The 18,941-nt window shown below is 46.2% G+C and overlaps 1 protein-coding gene and 1 pseudogene across 1 annotated transcript; one reads left to right on the forward strand and one right to left on the reverse strand.

The window, feature by feature from the left end:
- Nucleotides 1-6,694: 6,694 nt before the first annotated feature.
- LOC125549263 (expansin-B7-like) lies at nt 6,695-8,140 on the forward strand. The gene is made up of 2 exons (XM_048712714.1): nt 6,695-7,353; nt 7,445-8,140. Exons 1-2 carry the CDS (start codon nt 6,919-6,921, stop codon nt 7,967-7,969), a joined length of 960 nt encoding a protein of 319 aa, XP_048568671.1. The 5' UTR covers nt 6,695-6,918; the 3' UTR covers nt 7,970-8,140.
- A 3,431-nt stretch (nt 8,141-11,571) lies between these two features.
- Nucleotides 11,572-15,782, reverse strand: LOC125547218 (annotated as a pseudogene).
- Between the last annotated feature and the right edge of the window lie 3,159 nt (nt 15,783-18,941).

Raw genomic sequence — 18,941 nt, forward strand, 5'->3', positions numbered from 1 at the left:
CACAATTCATCGGATCTTGACAAACACACCGCAAAAAGTATTAAATCGAATAGATCTCCAAGAACATCGAGGAGAACTTTGTATTGAGAACCAAAGAGAGAGAAGAAGCCATCTAGCTAATAACTATGGACCTGATTGTCTATGGTAAACTACTCACACATCATAAGAGAGGCTATGGTGTTGATGTAGAAGCCCTCCGTGATCGAATCCCCCTCCGGCAGATCACCGGAAAAGGCCCCAAGATGGGATCTCACGGGTACAGAAGGTTGCGGCGGTGGAAAAGTGGTTTCGTGGCTCCCCTGGATGTTTTCAGGGTATAAGAGTATATATATAGGCGAAAGAAGTAGGTCGGTGGAGCTACGAGGGGCCCATGAGGGTTGTGGCGCCTACCCTCCTGGGCGCGCCCTCCTACCTCGTGGCCGCCTCGTTGCGTCCCTGACTTCTACTCCAAGTCTCCAGGATGACATTTGTTCCAAGAAATATCCTCGCGAAGGTTTCGTTTCGTTTGATATTCCTTTTCTGCGAAACACTGAAATAGGCAAAAAAACAACAATTTGCAATGGGCCTTCGGTTAATAGGTTAGTTCCAAAAATAATATAGAAGTGCATATTAAAGCCCATTAAACATCCTAAACAGATAATATAATAGCATGGAACAATAAAAAATTATAGATACGTCGGAGACGTATCATTCCCCTTTGAGAAGTTAATGGGAGTCCTAAAGAAATATGTCCGTAACCGCGCTAGGCTAGAAGGAAGCATCTCCATGGGCCATCAAACAGAGGATGTCATTGCGTTTTGTATTGGTCTCCCTCAATCGCGGTATGAGGGGAGACTGACTGGAAAAGGCACGCTAGGAGGGGACTCAATAATATGTAGGGACAGGCATTCTTGGTCTCGAGCACACTACACAGTTCTACCGAACTCTACCTTGGTGACCGCGTATGTCTATGAACACAAGAACATTCTACGCTCCAAACACTCGGAGCAGTGTGATGACTGGATTACATGTGAACACATCAGGACTTTCGGCAGTTGGTTGCAAACACGTCTCAGGGGTGACAACACTATTTCCAATGAGCTGTACTCGTTGGCCAGGGGACCATCTTCGACTGTATTGACTTACAAAGGGTACGAGATAAATGAGAATACATTTTACATGATCGCCCAAGATCAAAAGAGCACCAACCAAAACAGCGGTGTCCGCTTTGATGCAGCAACCAAGAGGGAAAAGGACACATATTATGGTTACATAGTGGACATATGAGAACTTGACTACGGACATGATTTTAAGGTCCCTTTGTTTTAGTGCAAATGGGTCAATCTGTCAGGAGGCGGGGTACAGGTAGACCCACAGTATGGAATGACAATAGTGGATTTGAACAATCTTGGGTACACAGACGAACCATTCGTCCTAGCCAATGATGTGGCGCACGTTTTCTATGTTAAGGACATGTCTACCAAACCGAGAAAAAGAAAAGATAAGGAAGCGAATACATCATACGATGAGCCAAAGCGCCACATAGTTTTTTCAGGAAAAGAAGACATCGTGGGATTGGAGGGCAAGACAGACATGTCTGAAGATTATGAAAAGTTTCATTAAATTCCTCCCTTAAAAGTCAAGGCTGACCCAAGCACCCCGTTAAACGATGAAGATTATCCATGGTTACGACGCAATAAGCAAAGGACACAAGCGAAGAAAAAGTGAAGACTTCCTCTCCACAACTATTATGATGATGCCTTTGATCGAGAATATCACTGCACGTACATGTGAAGAAATGAAATGCCTTTTGTAACAGATGAGTTTTCATATGAAACCCTGATACTTCGAAAGAGATTGTCCGTTTTGTATGCGAAGTGCATCCATTTTTTGCCATAACCCTATCAACTTTTTAGCACATGCTATGTAGGTGAAATGATGATACCATGCCAACTTTCAACCTTTTCTGAGTTCATTTGTAGTGCTTTTCAATTTCAGGGTCATTTAGCTTACAAAAATAAGTAAATGCATGAAAAATACCAGATGAAGTCAGAAAGGGTTGAAAATTGATGGTGTGGTATGAATGGTACAATTTGAACACACAAAAAGTCTGGAGTTCAAATAAGTTCAAAAAATGAAATCCCTTTGTAACAGATGAGTTTTCGTCTGAAACCACGATACTTCGAAAGAGATTGTCCATTTTGTACACAAAGTGCATCCAGTTTTTTTCGTAACCCTCTCAACTCTTTAGCACATGCTATGTAGGTGAAATGATGATACCATGCTAACTTTCAACCTTTTCGGAGTTTATTTGTAGTGCTTTTCAATTTCAGGGTCATATAGCTCAAAAAAATCAATAAATGCATGAAAAATAACAAATGAAGTCAGAAAGGATTAAAAATCAATGATGTGACTTTGAATGGTGCATTTTGAACAAACAAAAAGTCTAGATTTCAAATAAGTTCAAAAAACTGAAATACCTTTTGTAACAGATGAGTTTTCCTCCGAACCCCTGATACTTCGAAAGAGATTGTCCATTTTTGTACATGAAGTGCATCCAGCTTTTGCCGTCACCCTCTCAACTTTTTAGCACATGCTATGTGGGTGAAAATGATGATACCATGCCAACTTTCAACCTTTTCACAGTTCAATTGAAGTGCTTTTCAATTTCATGATCATTTAGCTCAAAGAATGAACTAAAGCAAAAAGAATGAACTAGCTTTTATGAAACTCTAATAGCAAAAAGAATGAACTAAAAATAATCAATTAAAATATTCTGTTATGATCAACTAAAACAAAACTATAATACTCTTCAACTGCAAAAAGAATGAATTAAAATATTCTGTTATGATCAACTAAAACAAAACTATAATACTCTTCAATAGCAAAAAGAATCAACTAAAAAGCTTTTATATCAACTTAAATCATCAAAGTATTTTTTGTTCAAAATAGTAATAGCAAAAATAATTATCATAAATAATTTTTTTGTTAGAAACTTTAATAGCAAAAAGAATTTTCATAAAGATTTTTTTGATAGAAACTAAAATAACAAAATCTGTTTTTGAATATAATGATAAAACACAGTAGTATTAAATAGCAGGAAAAAGAATCACTCAAAAATATTTTTTTAGTGAATTTATTCACAAACTAGCGATTCACACAAATTTCAAAGAATTCAAATTTAAACTATTCAAATTTGAAAACTAATGGCACTGACAGAAAGTTTATAATTTTTCTGACCTAATTTTTTTTAAAAAATAAAGTAAAAAACAAAAGAAAATAAATAATGCAAAAAAACAAAAATACTGGAAAAAAATTAAAAAATACCGCCTACTAGGCCACATGGCCTGCATACGACTAGAAACCCATATGTACATGGGCCAAGATGCAGGCCTGATAGGCCCTACATGGCAGTGACACGGGTAGGCAAGTACTGCCTGCAATTAGAGAGGAGCTCAGCACCTCTGCCGCAACGCAGCTTATAAACAGGTGTTGAGCTCTCTCAGCTAGCGAGGCGGGACTAAACTCCCACCACACCACCGCTGTACCACCCTTTCGTCCCGGTTGATGGCACCAACGGGACCAATGCCCACCTTTGGTCTCGGTTGGTGGCACAAAACAGTACGAATACCCATCTTTGGTCCCGGTCCGTGCCACCAACCAGGACAAAAGGTTTCTGCTTCCCGCCCTTTGGGCTGCTGAAAAGAGACCTTTGGTCCTGGTTGGTGGCACGAACCGGGACCAAAGGGGGGCATTCGTCCCGGTTGGTGCAACGAACCGGGACCAATGCTCTGTGTATATAAGCAAACACTTGTCAAAATTTTCATTCTCACCTCGCAGTTGCTCCGGACGACGCTGACAACATCGACGCCGTCCGCCGCCCCTGCCGTCTCCTGTGCGTCGCCGTCGCCGACGTTGTCCCCAAGCCCGCGCGCCCCTGCCCCCCCCCCCCGCGCGCCGGCCGGCCGCGCCCCTCCCCCAACCAGCCCCCACCGTCGCTGTCGCCGTGCCATCACTGCCCCCGCCATCGCCCTCGCTGGCCGCCCCCGTTGTGAGCCGCCGCCGCCTGGCTCTCTGTGATGATTTTTATGCGATTTTTTATGTGATGATTTTTTGTTCATATATATAATGTATATATGTATGTGGATATATGTATGTGGATATATGTATGGATGGATGTGGCTATGTATGTATGGATATAATGTTCATATCATTTTTTTGTTCATATATGTATTAATTTTTTTATTTAGGTTGTTCGTAGATATCGATTTTAGGTTAGTTGATTTAGTGCATTTTAGGTTAGTTGTACTGTTAGTGCATTTTAGGTTAGTGGAGAGGAAAAAGGAAAATGAGGAAAAAGAATAAAAGAGGAAGAAGGAAGGAGGAAGAAGAAGAAAAGGAAGGAGAGGAAAAAGGAAAAATAAGACGAGAAAGAAGGAGAAGAAGATGAGAGGAAGAAGAGGAGAAAAAAATGAAGAGGAAGGAGAAGAAAAAAAGAGGAGAAGAAGAAGGAATAGAGGAGAAGAAGAAAAATAGAAGAAGAAAAAAAGAGGAGAAGAAGAAGGAAAGGAGGAGAAAAAAAAAATAGAAGAAGAAAAAAAAGGAGAAGAAGAAGGAATAGAGGAAAAGAAGAAAAAATAGAAGAAGAAAAAAAATAAGGAGAAGAAGAAGGAATAGAGGGGAAGATTATAAAAATATATTTCTACCATCCATACTACACTTGTATCACCATCTCTTCGCCGAACTAGTGCACCTATACAATTTACAATTGTATTGGGTGTGTTGGGGACATAAGATATTTCTTGAATTTGGTTGCAGGGCTGTTTGAGAGAGACTATGTTCATCCTATGCCTCCTATGGATTAATAAAACTTAGGTCGTCCACTTGAGAAAAATTTGCTACTGTCCTACAAAACTCTGCGCTTGGAGGCCTAACATGAGTCTACAAGAAGAAATGTTGCGTAGCATACATTAGTGGGGCGGGGGCGACAACGGCTCGTCCTTGATGCGGTGTCCAGGACGCCACGGTAGTGCTAGGGCGAGGCCGGCTCGTCCTTGACCGGCCGGAGTGGGGACTCCAACTCGCGCTTCACGTGATGATGCGGAGGGGACAATGATTCCTCCTTAACGCGCACGCATCGGTGATGGTGGCGACGGGCCCCCATGTGACGGAGCGAACGCTCCATCATTATCTCAATCTGACGGACGAAACTTTGTCTGTTAGAGCGGCCTCAGAAAGGAGTCGGGGTGGCTGCTGGTCCTCCTCGTCACCGAAGGAGATGACGATCTCGTCCTTGGCGGAGGAGCCGGCCGCAGTGGATGCCGAAGGGCCTAGAGAGTGTGTGCGGCGACACCAAGAACCATCGTAAGAGGAGCTTCCCCCGAATCCGCCTACTGACACGGAGCACCATGGCTTCGGCTTCACCGCTAGGCTCGAAGAGGAGGAGGGGGCTCAGGCAAGTTGACGGGGGAGGGAGGCGGCGGTGCTCGCCCAGGGGGAGTGTGTCCCTATGCGTCGCCAGCGCACGGCTTAAATAGCCGCGGCCAGGCCAAATAATGGGGCGGTCAGGACGCTTCAATGCGGCACTACGGCCGAAGTTGGTTCCTTAGGACACGGCGACGCCCGAGAGGTCATGTCCGTCAGCGCCGCCCTCCCGTCCGATCAAATCGCGGTATCAATACCGGCCTCCGCATGCTCTAGGCCGGAATGCGGCACGGCAAGCGGCGCGGGCGTTGGATGGAAAGCGCGGGAGAGGCGGATGAATTTTTTTTGGTGGGCCATGGCGGTCAGACGCGGGCTTGGGAGCGGTTAAAAACGCCCACAAAGGCCCCCACACTTGTTTTCGGTTTTCGGGAAAAAACATGCCCGGGTGGCCTAGCAGACCGATATAGGCCCGTGTTTGATGACTTCCGTGATTCGGACATATGCGGACGGTTTGAGGGTCAGTGTTGGAGATGCCCTTAGTACGTAGGCAATTTGTTTCTAAAGTTCACATAAATGTTCTTGTGGTGTATGAAGACTGTTCCATTGTTGCAAAGCAAAAAATTCGCTATCGTTTTGGACTGACATGTAATGCAAAAGATCACTATTGTGCAAACAAAATTGTTCTTGTTGTTTGATGTCGTAAGAACAGGATTTCTGTATGGAGAAACGATCTGAAAAGGAAAAACTTGTGTGCCGTGTGATCTTTAGCCAATCATGATTCGCAACTACGGTTCTAGTGATTGCACACTAGACCGGGGCAGATTATGGCGTGGCCGGAGAGAAGTGCAGATTGTGCTGATGTTCAAACAGTTAGTATCTTTGGATGCTTCGTTATTATGTCACCGGATGGATACTCGGGTTATTGGGGTTCATGCCGTGTCACGGACTCACGGGTGGGTGGCGTGTAACCACTATCTGATTATCTTAGCATGTCCTGATCGTCTGCTGATGCACACGTAGCTTAAGATTGGCATTCTAGTTTGGTGTTTTGGCAGTAGATAAACACGCAAGCGCTCCACTGGTTACAACTTACAAGACGTATCATGTGGCTGTATATGGTCGGCAATCTCCGTGATGTTATATATGTTGGCTGCTGGCAAACATACATTACATACATAATGGACACTTCTCTGAATCTGATGATGGAAGACGAGTTTTAAAAGCATAGGCAAATGCATCTCGTGACCACGGGCAAGGGTGTAAGCTCCCTCCATCCACATGTGAAGCGGTAAGGTTGCCAATCACGGCTCCTCGTCCGCTTCTCCACCCGTCGTCTCCATTCATTCCTTCCTTGTTCCTTTTGATGATTTGATCCAGAGTAGTACACGAGGAGAAGAAAGTAGGTTGCACCTGACCTATAAATTCGCACGCCCCCCAACGGCATTTTTAAGCATTTAACCACAGGAGTAGCTGGCAGGCACTCCATAACCAGCGAAAGGAGCGAGCAAGCAAGCAATGGCAACGGCCTCCTCATACGTCCTCGCGGTCGCTCTCCTCTGCCTGCTCGCCTCCGACGGCTGCTGCGGCTGCCCCTGGTTTCTCCCTGCTACATTCTGCCCTGGACCTACACCTGAGCCCACACCTACACCAAATCCCGTTCCCGCTACACCTGCACCTGCCCCCGCCACCCCCAGCCCCGGCCCCATTACACCTCCACCTGCTCCGGCTACCCCCAGCCCAGGCTACGGCTTTGGCAGCACCAACGGTTCTACCAGCGGGTGGCTGGACGCCAGGGCCACATGGTACGGCGCTCCCGATGGCGCCGGGCCGGACGACAACGGTGGCGCGTGCGGGTTCAAGAATGTGAACCTGCCGCCGTTCAACGCCATGACGTCGTGCGGAAACGAGCCACTCTTCAAAGACGGCAAGGGATGCGGCTCCTGCTACCAGGTCAGCCGCCATTGCGGTTTAGTTGATTGACAGAGTGCCAGTGGCAGTACGCCTCCAAACTGATGCATTGATCTTGGATTATTGCCTGCAGATAAGGTGCGTGGGCAAGACTCACCCGGCGTGCTCCGGCGTCCCCGAGACGGTGATCATCACGGACATGAACTACTACCCCGTCCCCCGCTACCATTTCGACCTCAGCGGCACCGCCTTCGGCGCCATGGCCAAGGACGGCCGCAACGACGAGCTCCGCCACACCGGCATCATCGACATGCAGTTCAAGAGGGTGCCGTGCCAGTACACGGGGATGTCACTGACGTTCCATGTGGAGAAGGGGTCGAACCCGAACTACCTGGCGATCCTGGTGGAGTACGGGAACGGCGACGGCGACGTCGCGCAGGTGGACCTCATGGACGGCGGCGAGCCGACGGTGGCATGGAGACCAATGAGGGAATCGTGGGGCTCCATCTGGCGCCTGGACACGCGCCGCCCGCTGCGGGGGCCCTTCTCGCTGCGGGTCACCAACGGCTCCGGCAGGTCGCTCGTCGCCGACCAGGTCATCCCCGCCGACTGGCAGGCCGACGCCGTGTACAGCTCCGCCGTCCAGTTCGATGATTGATCGCGTCGGATGATCCATGGAAGGCATGCACGTCCATGCATGCAAGGATTTGTTCTGCCAAGCTACGGGTTCGGCTCACCTGCGGGGTTCCCAGCAGGGATTATTATATAGGGCCAATAAATGACTGCCATGTGTCCATGTGGGTCAACAACTACAATTAATTTTGATTAATTTTGTTTCCTGCTGTTTCATCATCCGGCATCTGCGCTGAAGAAATAAAGAGGCTGGCTGTGCTTGCTCGGCCACCGGCGATGTAGCTGGGTCGTCTACTGCCAATCGAGGACTACCCATGAGTCATTATTTTCGCCGCCGTCTTTATCTCCTGTTTTGGCGAGATTACAGTCTAAATGATCTCTATCACAACGAGGAAACGACCACAGAAGCGCGGCCATGGCAGTCTGTACTCTGTACGATGACCACGCGGTACCTGTACTGCCGGCCGCTCCAGCTCTGCACCAACGAAAATCAGTTCATCGTTTCATCCCTTTTTTCGATCGGCGCCAAATTAAAAGAGGTTCAATCTTGACTGCGGAATTATTGGATCGTTGACGGAGGATGTTGAACGGTGGTGTGCGTGTGCTTAAGCTCGGGCTCTATGGGCGCCGGCGGGCCGAACGACTCTGACGAGGGAACATGCGCTTTCTTCTTGCCCCTCTGCTTTTTCCGCTTGTGCTTGTTCGCTCGTGGATGAGGCCTGGGACGCGGCCAACACGGCAGGTGGTTCGGCCACCGGCGGGGGCGTCGCCATGGGATGCAGCACTGCGGGAGCCTCGGCTGGGGCGGCCGCCGGCATCCACGATTGGAGACAGAACGCCCAGCAGTGTCGCGGGCCGACGAATCAAAGCCCATCGGTGCTAGCACCCAGTCTCTTGGCGAGGAAGGATCGAAGGAGCAGGAAACAAAAATAATCAAAGATAATTGTAGTTGTTGGCCCACAGGGACACATGGCACTCATTTAATGGCTCTGCACCATAATCCCTGCTGGGAACCCTGCAGGTGAGCCGAACCCCAAGCTACATAGCTGAGACGTTGCTTGTGACGTCCTGTGCGTGTCCTCGTCGTGTACTACCTACTTACTCCCTTCGTCCGAAAATAGTTGTCATCAAAATGGATAAAAAAGGATGTATCTAAATGACAAATATTTTCGTACGAAGAGAGTACGAGTTATCATTTATCGCGTCTTACTATAAATTTACATTTATAATGTTATCATGCAAAAATAAAAATGTTTGTAATATCTACTGTATTATATACACAAGTTTACTATATCACTTTAGTTATATGCAAGGTGCCTGAAAATTAAATTTGGGTCGGTCAATTTTTCTGGCCAATGATTGTTGCTCCAAGAATCGTGCTCATTTTTTTGTCTGTTTTCATTTGGAGAAATTTTTGTCTGATGCGTGGTATGTCTTGTTTTGGGCTAGGAATTTTTGACTGACCTAAATTTTGGGGTTAGTCAATTCCTCCACGGGCTAATGCCCAGTTAGCTGTGAGACCGAGCAGTACTTATATATTTTTATTCTTGCATATTATAAAAATAAATAAAAAACGCTCAACTGGCCGAATGCCTTCACTATACAACACATGTCCTTGTGGGTTCCACGCACTCTCCACCTCCCTTAATTTTTGAAACAACGCCCAACTCCAACATCTTCTTCCCCACAGCTCCCATCTCTCTCTCACACACAGAGATCGGCGTGGGCACGGTTGACGCTGGGGCGTTGCGTACTCGTGCAGGAAGATGCCGATGCGGCCGTCGTCGGTGGATGGGAGGAAGATTGTGGCATGAACGACAGCGGGGGAGGGCGGAGTTCCGCGCGGACGGTGGAAGGCCTAACACTTCCTTGCAAGTCGCCTGCAGCGGCGGCTCGCCGGATCTGGCCTCCGCGTTGTGCATCGGAGTCGACAGCGCTAAGGCGCTGGAGGGCAGTATTGTCGTCGGAGAAGGTGATTTCGGCGGCGGTGGATTTTCCCAGTTATCCACTGATGGACACGTAGTGTTGCCCTTATAAAAAAGCGCAATTTCTGTGTAAACGGTGTGCAAAGTTTACATTTTTTTCTTTTTCTTGAAGGGTAATTCCAATGACAGTAGTTCATTCTTACTTAGAAAACTTTATTATTTTGATTTTTTTATTTTTTTGTTTTATTTCTTCTTAAAGGGTAATACCATTGCCATTAATTCAATCATCCTAAGAAAATTTTATTATTTTGATTTTGATATCATTTTATTTCTTCTTGAAGGTTAATACAATTGCCACAAATTCATTCTTTCAAAGAAAAGGAATTATTTTAATTTTGTTACGGTTTTTATTTTATTTTTCTTTCTTCTTTAATGGTAAATACCAATCCCACTAATTCTTTCCTTCTTCGGAAATTTCCTTTTTTAATGAAACTTCCACTATCATATCCTTATACTTTCATACTATAAAAACTGCATTTTTGTGTAAATTATGTGCAAATTTAATCATTATTAGTTTTATTATTTATTTTACTTTCTTTCTTCTTTAATGGTAATACCAATGCCACAAATTTATTCTTTCTTAGGGAAATTTATTTTTTGCATAATTCTATTATGACATGTTTATACTTTCATATTACAAAAAGACAATTTTTCTGTAAGTTGGTGTAATTTTTGTCATCCTTTGTTTTAGTTTTTCCAAAAAAAAATCTTAAAAGGTAATACCAATGCTACTAATTCATTCTTCCTTTGAAAAATCTTCATTTTGATTTTGTTTTAGTTTGAATTTCATTATTTTTCTTCTCTAAGGGTAATAACAATATCACTATTGTCGACTACTCCCTTCATTTATTTTTACTTTACATATAAGTTTTGTCTTAAGTCAAACTTCGTAAAGTTTGATAACATTAGAGGAACAAATATGAACATTTATTCTATCGATCAATTTATTGCATCACAGAATTAGTTTTCATTTTGTATATCTTTTGTATTATAGATGTTGATATATTTTAATATAAAACTGGTCAGACTTTATGAAATTTGACTTAAAACAAATTTATATGTTGAGTAAAACGAAAACGGAGGAATGAAGCAGCGTTTTGGCACCCAGGCTTATCTATTCAAAAACTTCTGAACTTTTTTGTGGTGAAATATGCTTGAGTATGTAATGTCCGTGCCAAATTTTATCATGTTTGGACATCTCAGTAGCTCGCAAAAAAAAACAAATTGGGGTCTGTAAGAAAGTTTACGGTTTGAGCACTGTTTAAACCGTTTTTGTCTTTTTTGCCACAAACTCCTCAGATGTCTGAACACGATGAAATTTGGCATGGATATCACACACTTCAGCATCTTTCACAAAAAAATCCTCTTTTTTTTGAATTTTTTAAAATTGACTGTTCATCGGGAGTAGAAGAGCCTGGACTCAGAAATGAATTTTCGGTGGAGGGAGCACTATATCTCTCCTTAAAAAACTACATTGCTGAATATACCGGATACAATTATTTGCAGACTTTGGTAATATATACTGTTCTAGAATTTTATTTGAAACATTCATAAGCCTGTTATTTTTTGACCTCAGATTCATAAGCCTGTTAATATACGATGGAGACAGAGAGCGCGCATCCAGTCTAACTTTAACTCTGCATCAACTGCTCACCACCTGCCTCCTCTTGATCCTGGCCATGAAGCCGTTCTTCACGTGGAGAATGATGGAGATCTTGGGCTCGACGACGTGCCCTGGAACGGCGTCCACCTCGAAGTTCCACACCACGGCGGCCGCCACGGTCTTGAGCTGCACGAAGGCCATGTCCTTGCCCAGGCAGGTCCGCGGTCCGGCGTTGAAGGAGGCGAACTTGTACGACGGCACGTGCCGTGGCTTGCCGTCCTCCCCGATCCACCGCTCCAGCTGGAACTCCCGGCAGTTCTTGCCCCCACACGGCCTCTATCCTCCCCATCGCGTATAGCGACACAAGGATCATGTCCCCTGGCCGCACCATATGCCCGCTCGGCAGCGTCTCTGTTGGCCCAGTCCCGACACCGAGTATTTTTCAACGATGATGATACGACCGACTACGAACGATGATGACGATGACGAACCAAAGCTGGCTACTGAACCGTACCCCTTGCCGATGCAATCTCGATGAAGTACTGTTACGCCGATTTGCACCGCACCACAAGAAGCTGACCTGATCGATCCACTTCGGTGCAAAGCTAGCCTCAACCTAGGCTTAGCTGCTGCCGATCGATTCTCCGTTGAATCCACATGCAAGTACACTACAGCTTCCGGCTGGAAACACAATGCACGCACACGAACACGAGTCTCTCTTTGATGGCCACAGATACGTATTGTACCTGGTGTTTATTGTATTGATTTAACTCACGGTCTTACAAGTCTAGGGGTACATGCATATTTATATGCTAAAAATTGCTAGTACCTAACCGACTAGGAGAACTACTAAACCTACTCGGTTTACAATACTAATCCTAGTCTGCTAGGTGGTTATACATGGACACACCTTCGTGTTTAGTTCCAACAATCATCCCCTAAACACGACGTTGTTACGTTACAGTTCGGACACCGATCCTTCTTCGCATCTTCAAGAACTCTCGATCCAAAGTCTTGGTCTGGATGTCCGCCAGCTGATCATCGATGCGGCTGTAGTTGACCTCCGTCTTCCCTTCTTCCACGCAGTTCTTTATGTAATAATACATCGTATCAATGTGCTTGCTCCTTTCACGTCGCACTGGATCGTCGCGTAGAAAAATTGTACTCATTGTCAACATTGAGCACCACTGGTTCCGGATCTCTATTCTTGAGATCACCGTGTAACCTCCCTAGTCATACACCTTGATACTTTGCTTCACTTGAAGTCGATATCACCACTTTCTGCTTTCGTGATAGCCAGTTTACTATGCTTCCACCAAGGAAATATGCCACGCCCGAGGTACTCTTACGGTCGTCAACAATTCCTTCTTTGTCACTACCACTGTAGCCGAGTAGTTTTACCATCTCCTTCTTGCTCAGCTCAAGAAGAGGTTCCATTGAAGCGTCAACTGAATTGCAATTTTTCATGCCACTGCTTTTAAGTACCTTCCTTGCATATGCCTCTTGGCATAGTGTGATCTCCTCCGACTTTTGATGTTCCTTCATCCCGAGGTAGTAACTCAAGATACCAAAATCATCCATCTTGAAAATGCCAACTAGTAGACGATCCCTTTCTTCACCTCTTTTATATATTGCATGTTCTAGTAAGGCTTTCTCAAATCCAAGAAAAATCATCATCTGGAGCCATCGGGCTGCGCGCACGTAGCCTACCAGGCATAGCTCTCTTAGCTTCACTCGCTGGGAGACAGAGGGCTCCTGTTTGTAGGGCGCCTCTGCTACTCTGACGCGGATACAACAACCGCGACACCATCGCCTTGGTATTCTTTGCACACACATGCAGCCGCTCAAGCACCAGCATACTGTGCTTGGTGGACTTCAGACGCTATGCACGCCGTTTTATCTCGTCGACGCGTCGCGGAAAGGCGCCCGAAGCATAGCATCGACACGAGTTTTCGAATCATAATCTTGATATCGAACTTTTTCTTCACAGAGCACGATGATTTCTTTGACCAACGTTTGAAGAAATGGATTATCCTTGTCCACAAGTTAACACATCAACATCATGTCACTTTCATTATCTTCTTGGACAATGAGCGCCTTCTCCTTCGGGCGATTCTTTGCAGTCCTACTTGAAGTGCCTAAGCAGATTACAGTTGTAGCAATGGATCTTTCTCTTGTCGAACTTTTTCTTCTTTGGCTTGTCCGACTGTTCGTCGGTGTCCTTTGCGGGACGGTACTTTCCGCCGCTATCACACGCCTTGTCAAAATTGTTTTCCTTGGAAACCATTGACTGCCACTGAGCACGCGTTAGCATCAGGCACTCTTCCTGGTTTGCGTCACCGTAACTCAGTTTCATCCGCTCGTCATGTGCCTTGAAGCGACCAACCAGATCATCCAATGTGAGAGTCTTGAGATCAGCACATTGCTCGATCGCTGACACAATCGGCATGTAGCGCGGTGGAGCGGCACGTAGAAAACGCCGAACCACGGAGATGTCCTCCAACTTCTCTCCGAGACCGCGAATCCCGTTTACCATCGAGGCAACCCTCGCTGCGAAGGCATCCACCGTCTCATCTTCTCCCATCCTCAGATTCTCATAACTTTTCAGCAAAGTTTGCAAGTTGTGCACACGCGAGTGCCCTAGATGTAATGTCTTGAGTGTGTCCCATGCTTCCTTTGCTGATTTCTTCGAGATTAGATGCTGCTGCACGTCCACCGGCATCATCGAGCAGATGGTCGTGATAGCCTGGCGATCCTTTCGATACAAGGCACCACCCTTTAGGTACTCATCACCGCCGGGGTCGACAGCTTGCCAGAGCTCATTGGTCTCGAGCGCCCACTCCATCATGGTTGCCCACACCACGAATTTCCCACGGTCGAATCGGGGATACTCCAATCTCACCGGAGCAATAATTGCCTTAGCCACACCGAAGTACTCCGCCAGCTATTTGGTCTTCTCGTCGTCCGACATGACCTTCTTTTACTAGAAGATCAATCTTTCTCTAGATACTAATTGTTGGCTCAGTCTCAATACGGAAGACTTTCTGAGGACGATGATACGACTGACAACGAACGACGAACAAAGATGACGAACCAATGCTGGCTACTGAACCGCACCCTTTGCCGATGCAATCTCGACGAAGTACTGTTACACCGATCTGCACCACACCACAAGAAGCTGACCTGATCGATCCACCTCAGTGCAAAGCTAGCCTCAACCTAGTCTTGCTGCTGCCGATCGATTCTCCGTTGAATCCACGCGCACGTACGCTACGGCCTCCGGCTGGAAACACAATGCACAACATGAACACGAGGCTCTCTTTGATGGCCACAGGTACGTATCGTACCTGGTGTTTATTGTATTGATTCAACTCACGGTCTTACAAGTCTAGGGGTACATGCATATTTATATGCTAAAGAATGCTACTTTCTCCGTTTTAAAATAAATGACCTAATTTTGTACTAATTTTATAAAGTTAGTATTAAGTTGGGTCATCTATTTTAAAACGGAGGGAGTAGTACTTAATCGACGGAAAAAATATATATGAGACCAGGTTGCACGGGCTAGCAGGTGAGACCTATCCTGATGAATGATACGTGGCATTCACAAATCATAAAGCATCTAATCTCTTCCTCCCCTGATTTCAAGTGAGGATGGGATAGATACTTTGTGATTTATAAATGCCATGTGTCATCCATCAGGATGGGTCTCACAAGCTAACCCGTGAGACCTGATCTCATATTATTCTTTTCCCTGACTGACTAGGAGAACTACTCGGTTTACAATACTAATCCTAGTCTGCTAGGTGGTTATACATGGACACACATTCGTGTTTAATTCCAACAGCCTCGGCGGCGCCCACGCCCTTGTGCTCAATCGGCACGAGCGGGTACAGCCGGAGCGACTTGCACAGGGCCGTGGGTAGGTACACCTGCCGGCCGAGCTCATCCGGGTTGAAGGTCACCATGCCGTCCAGGGTGGTGGGTGCTGTGGTCTTGATGGTGTCGAGCTCTGCAAGTATCTTGGACACCACGCCCGGGTTCCTGGTGAGGAGGTAGAAGAACCAGGTCAGCGCTGACCCTGTCATCTCCCGGCCGGCGATCATAAGGTTCATGGCCGTGTCGCGGAGGAAGGCGTCGACGACCGCGCCGGCATCGTCGTCGTCTTTGTCGTCGTCCATGTAGGAGGAGAGCAGATCCGCCGAGTCCTCGATCCCGCCTCTGGCCTTGCCCCTGGATCTGGGGTCCATTAATCACATTCTGGGGCGACAGAAGGTGGAACATGCACCTGAATTTTCACGATCTTGCCAAATTTGAAAGAAATTCTTGAGCTTAGTGATGTGTTCTCTAGTTTTAAGTTTGACTGTAAGCAGCAAGGGCAATCTGCGCGCTCACTTATGTGCTAATTAAGCAGGCTATGATTTCTCACTGGGAGTGTGCCTGGATTTGCCAGGCGCCAGCTTTTGTAGACCTTTTTTTTTTAGCGAAAGAGGGGTCGCCCCTCCGATTTTATATAAAGTAATCAAATGGTCTCTTACAAGCCCCAAACTACAGCTACAAAAACTCGAAAAGAACTTAAGTTATAGCCATATACATAGTTGGGACAGGAGGATCCCCTGCACAAACTGAGATCATGCAAAATCAGACATGATGGCAAGACAGCTGCTAGAAACCCTCCAGACTCCAAACCAGAAATCAAGAGATAACAGTTCAAACCCGGACTAGCTACGAGGGATAAGAAAACAATGCAAATATAAGCTTCCCAGGTCTCCTCTTGTTGATCTGAAGAAAGAGGATTTGAGTATCTCCAGGATGATCCAAAATTTTAAAATTCTAAAATTAATCGGCCTGCCAATCAGGTGGCACATGAGATTGCGAAGTTTATTTTTAGTAGTAGGTCCGATGGGATTCTTGCTAAGACTGTTCCATCCTGTGTGGCATATGCCTTAATGAATGATTGTAAATGGAGGAACAACTTTGAAAACATCAACAACAAAGGAAATTTGCAGTCTTTTTCCACCATTCAAAATCTGAAGCACTGTGACCTCCATCCTTGCGACGCATGAGCTTTTGTAAATCCTTGCATCCACCATGACTTATTTGTTGTTGATCAGGTAGTATGAGCTTTTTTTGAACCCCAAACCATAGAACAACTGTTCTACGGGTATTTTCATTAATATAATAAAGTTTACATATATACAAGAGCAAGAAAAAAGACTAGATCCTAATCAACCAATGCCTTATCTAGGAAACATGGGATAACTATTGTGATTGTAAGGATGTGATTGTTCCTGCTAACATCACAAATGAGCGCGTCAAATGCTTTGCCTTTATTCTATGTTGCATACACGACAAGTCTTTCTTAGAGCATCTTCAATAGGCGCGCAATGCATGGCGCACTAAAATACCTTTTATATCACCGGAATAGCCAGTTTTTACGCGCCGCGGAGCGCTGGCTCCCGCGGCCGCTGCAAAAATTACGCATGCGCCGCTCCAGCAGACGCGCTAAACTATAGCGTGCACGAGCAGCCGGCGCTTGCCATATGTTCATTTTGGAGACAATATGGTGATATTTTTAAACATCAAAACAAGACATAGCATAGTTTAACATCACCCAAACAAGTTCATGACATAAAAGTTCAAAATCATGCCCACATCATCATCCAACCAAGTTCAAAATTATCGAACCAAGTTCATGACATAAAAGTTCACACAAACAAATGGCACATCAACAATCATGCCTCATCCTCATCTTCGTCCTCCTACCTCTTCCTTCGATTCTTCATCCTCATCTTCGTCCTCCTCTGCCTCCGATTCTTCATTCTCCTCTTCATTGTGTCGCGTTGCATCATCATGGGGAGCTCGGAAGGTGTTGGTAAGATCTCCACCGGCATCATGCAAAGGTATGTGAGGCACACCGGAAGACATGCGTCCACCCATGTTAGCAGGAGGTGCTCCCATGCACTGGCGGCGCTGAGGGTATTCATGTGTATTCGTATGAATACCCATTATTGAGCGCAAAAAAAATATTAATACATAGCTGCAACGCACGGCCCACCGCTCGCTCCCTTCTCTTGCTCGTTGCCTCGTTCGGTCGTTCCCCAATCCCCTCCCCTGCTCGAGCCCTAGCCGCCCAGGCCCCACTCCCGCTCACCGAGTCACCGGCCGCCGCCCCGTGCTCATCCGCTCAGCGCCGCCGGTGCTCGCCGACGTCGCCATCCGCCGGCTGCCCCTCAGACTGCATCGCTGCGAGCCTGCGACGCCGCGCCGCCCCGGCGCTCGCCGTCCGCCGGCCGCCCCTCGGACTGCATCGCTGCGACGCCGCCCCGCCCCGGCGCTCGCCGTCCGCCGGCTGCCCCGCCCCAGCCGCCCATCGCCCGCCGCGGCGCCGCCCAGCGGCAGCTTCTTTCTCCCGCCTGCGTTAGTGCCCTGCGTTCAGGTACAGTACTAAAGAAAACAAAGTTTCAGTTTTTTAGTTGATTCGATTTTGCAGCTGGAGTAGGATTCTTCCTTGTTTTGTTAATTTGTAGACAGTTTGTAGGATTCTGGCTTGTGGATGCAACGCACGGCCCACCATCATATCCTGTTTGTAGTCTGTAGATGCTAATTTCTTCCTTGTTTTGTTGTAATGTAGATGAAGAAGAAGAATGGGACTGGTGGTGGCAATAGGATTCTGGCTTTGTGGGAAAAAGCTTCAAAAGCAAAGAAGATTGATGAAACTTCTACACCGAATCAGAGTGCAGCTGCATCGGGTACTTGTACCTCTCATGTTCAGCTTGAGAGCAATTTGCAATTGGCGTTAGTGCAAGCACCGGATGCGGAATGTGAACCGGAGAGCAGAGAAGCAACCCCAACCCCAATTGATAAAGATGCTGAAACAAGTGATGCAGATGATGAACCAATGGAAGCAGATTTGGAGGCACTCGAACATGATCCTGGGAAGCGGATTCCCATCTCAATGTATGCTGTCAATGACCAAGATAGAGTAAGAAGAAGATACATTGAGATGAAGCCATGTCAACCAAAGAATCATAACTTTGAGTATACAAATAAAAGTGGAGTTAGACCGTCGCTTTTGTCGTGCTTGGTTTAAAGAATTTCCATGGATTGAGTAGTGTGACAAAAAAAGTGCTTTCTGCTTTGTTTGCTATCTGTTCAAGGAGAAGACAAAATATCCCGGTGGAGATGCATTTGTGAAGAATGCATTTAGGAACTGGAACATGAAATCGAGATTGAAGAAACATGAAGGTGAGGTTAGTAGTGCTCATGCTGAAGCTCAAGAGAAGTATGATATGTTCACTACACCACAAGCATCAATTAGGGAGTCTTTTGCTTCAAACACCTCACAATATAAGGCTTTGTATAAGCAGCGTTTGACATGGACACTCAAATGTTTGAGATTTCTATTG

The sequence above is a fragment of the Triticum urartu genome, chromosome 3, assembly GCF_003073215.2.
Source record: "Triticum urartu cultivar G1812 chromosome 3, Tu2.1, whole genome shotgun sequence".
NCBI lineage: Eukaryota > Viridiplantae > Streptophyta > Magnoliopsida > Poales > Poaceae > Triticum > Triticum urartu.

Coding starts and splice junctions, on each gene's coding strand:
- LOC125549263 (XM_048712714.1), top strand. CDS start 6,919: ATGGCAACGGCCTCCTCATACGTCCTCGCGGTCGCTCTCCTCTGCCTG. Junction 7,354..7,444: donor GATGCGGCTCCTGCTACCAG/GTCAGCCGCCAT, acceptor TATTGCCTGCAG/ATAAGGTGCGTGGGCAAGAC.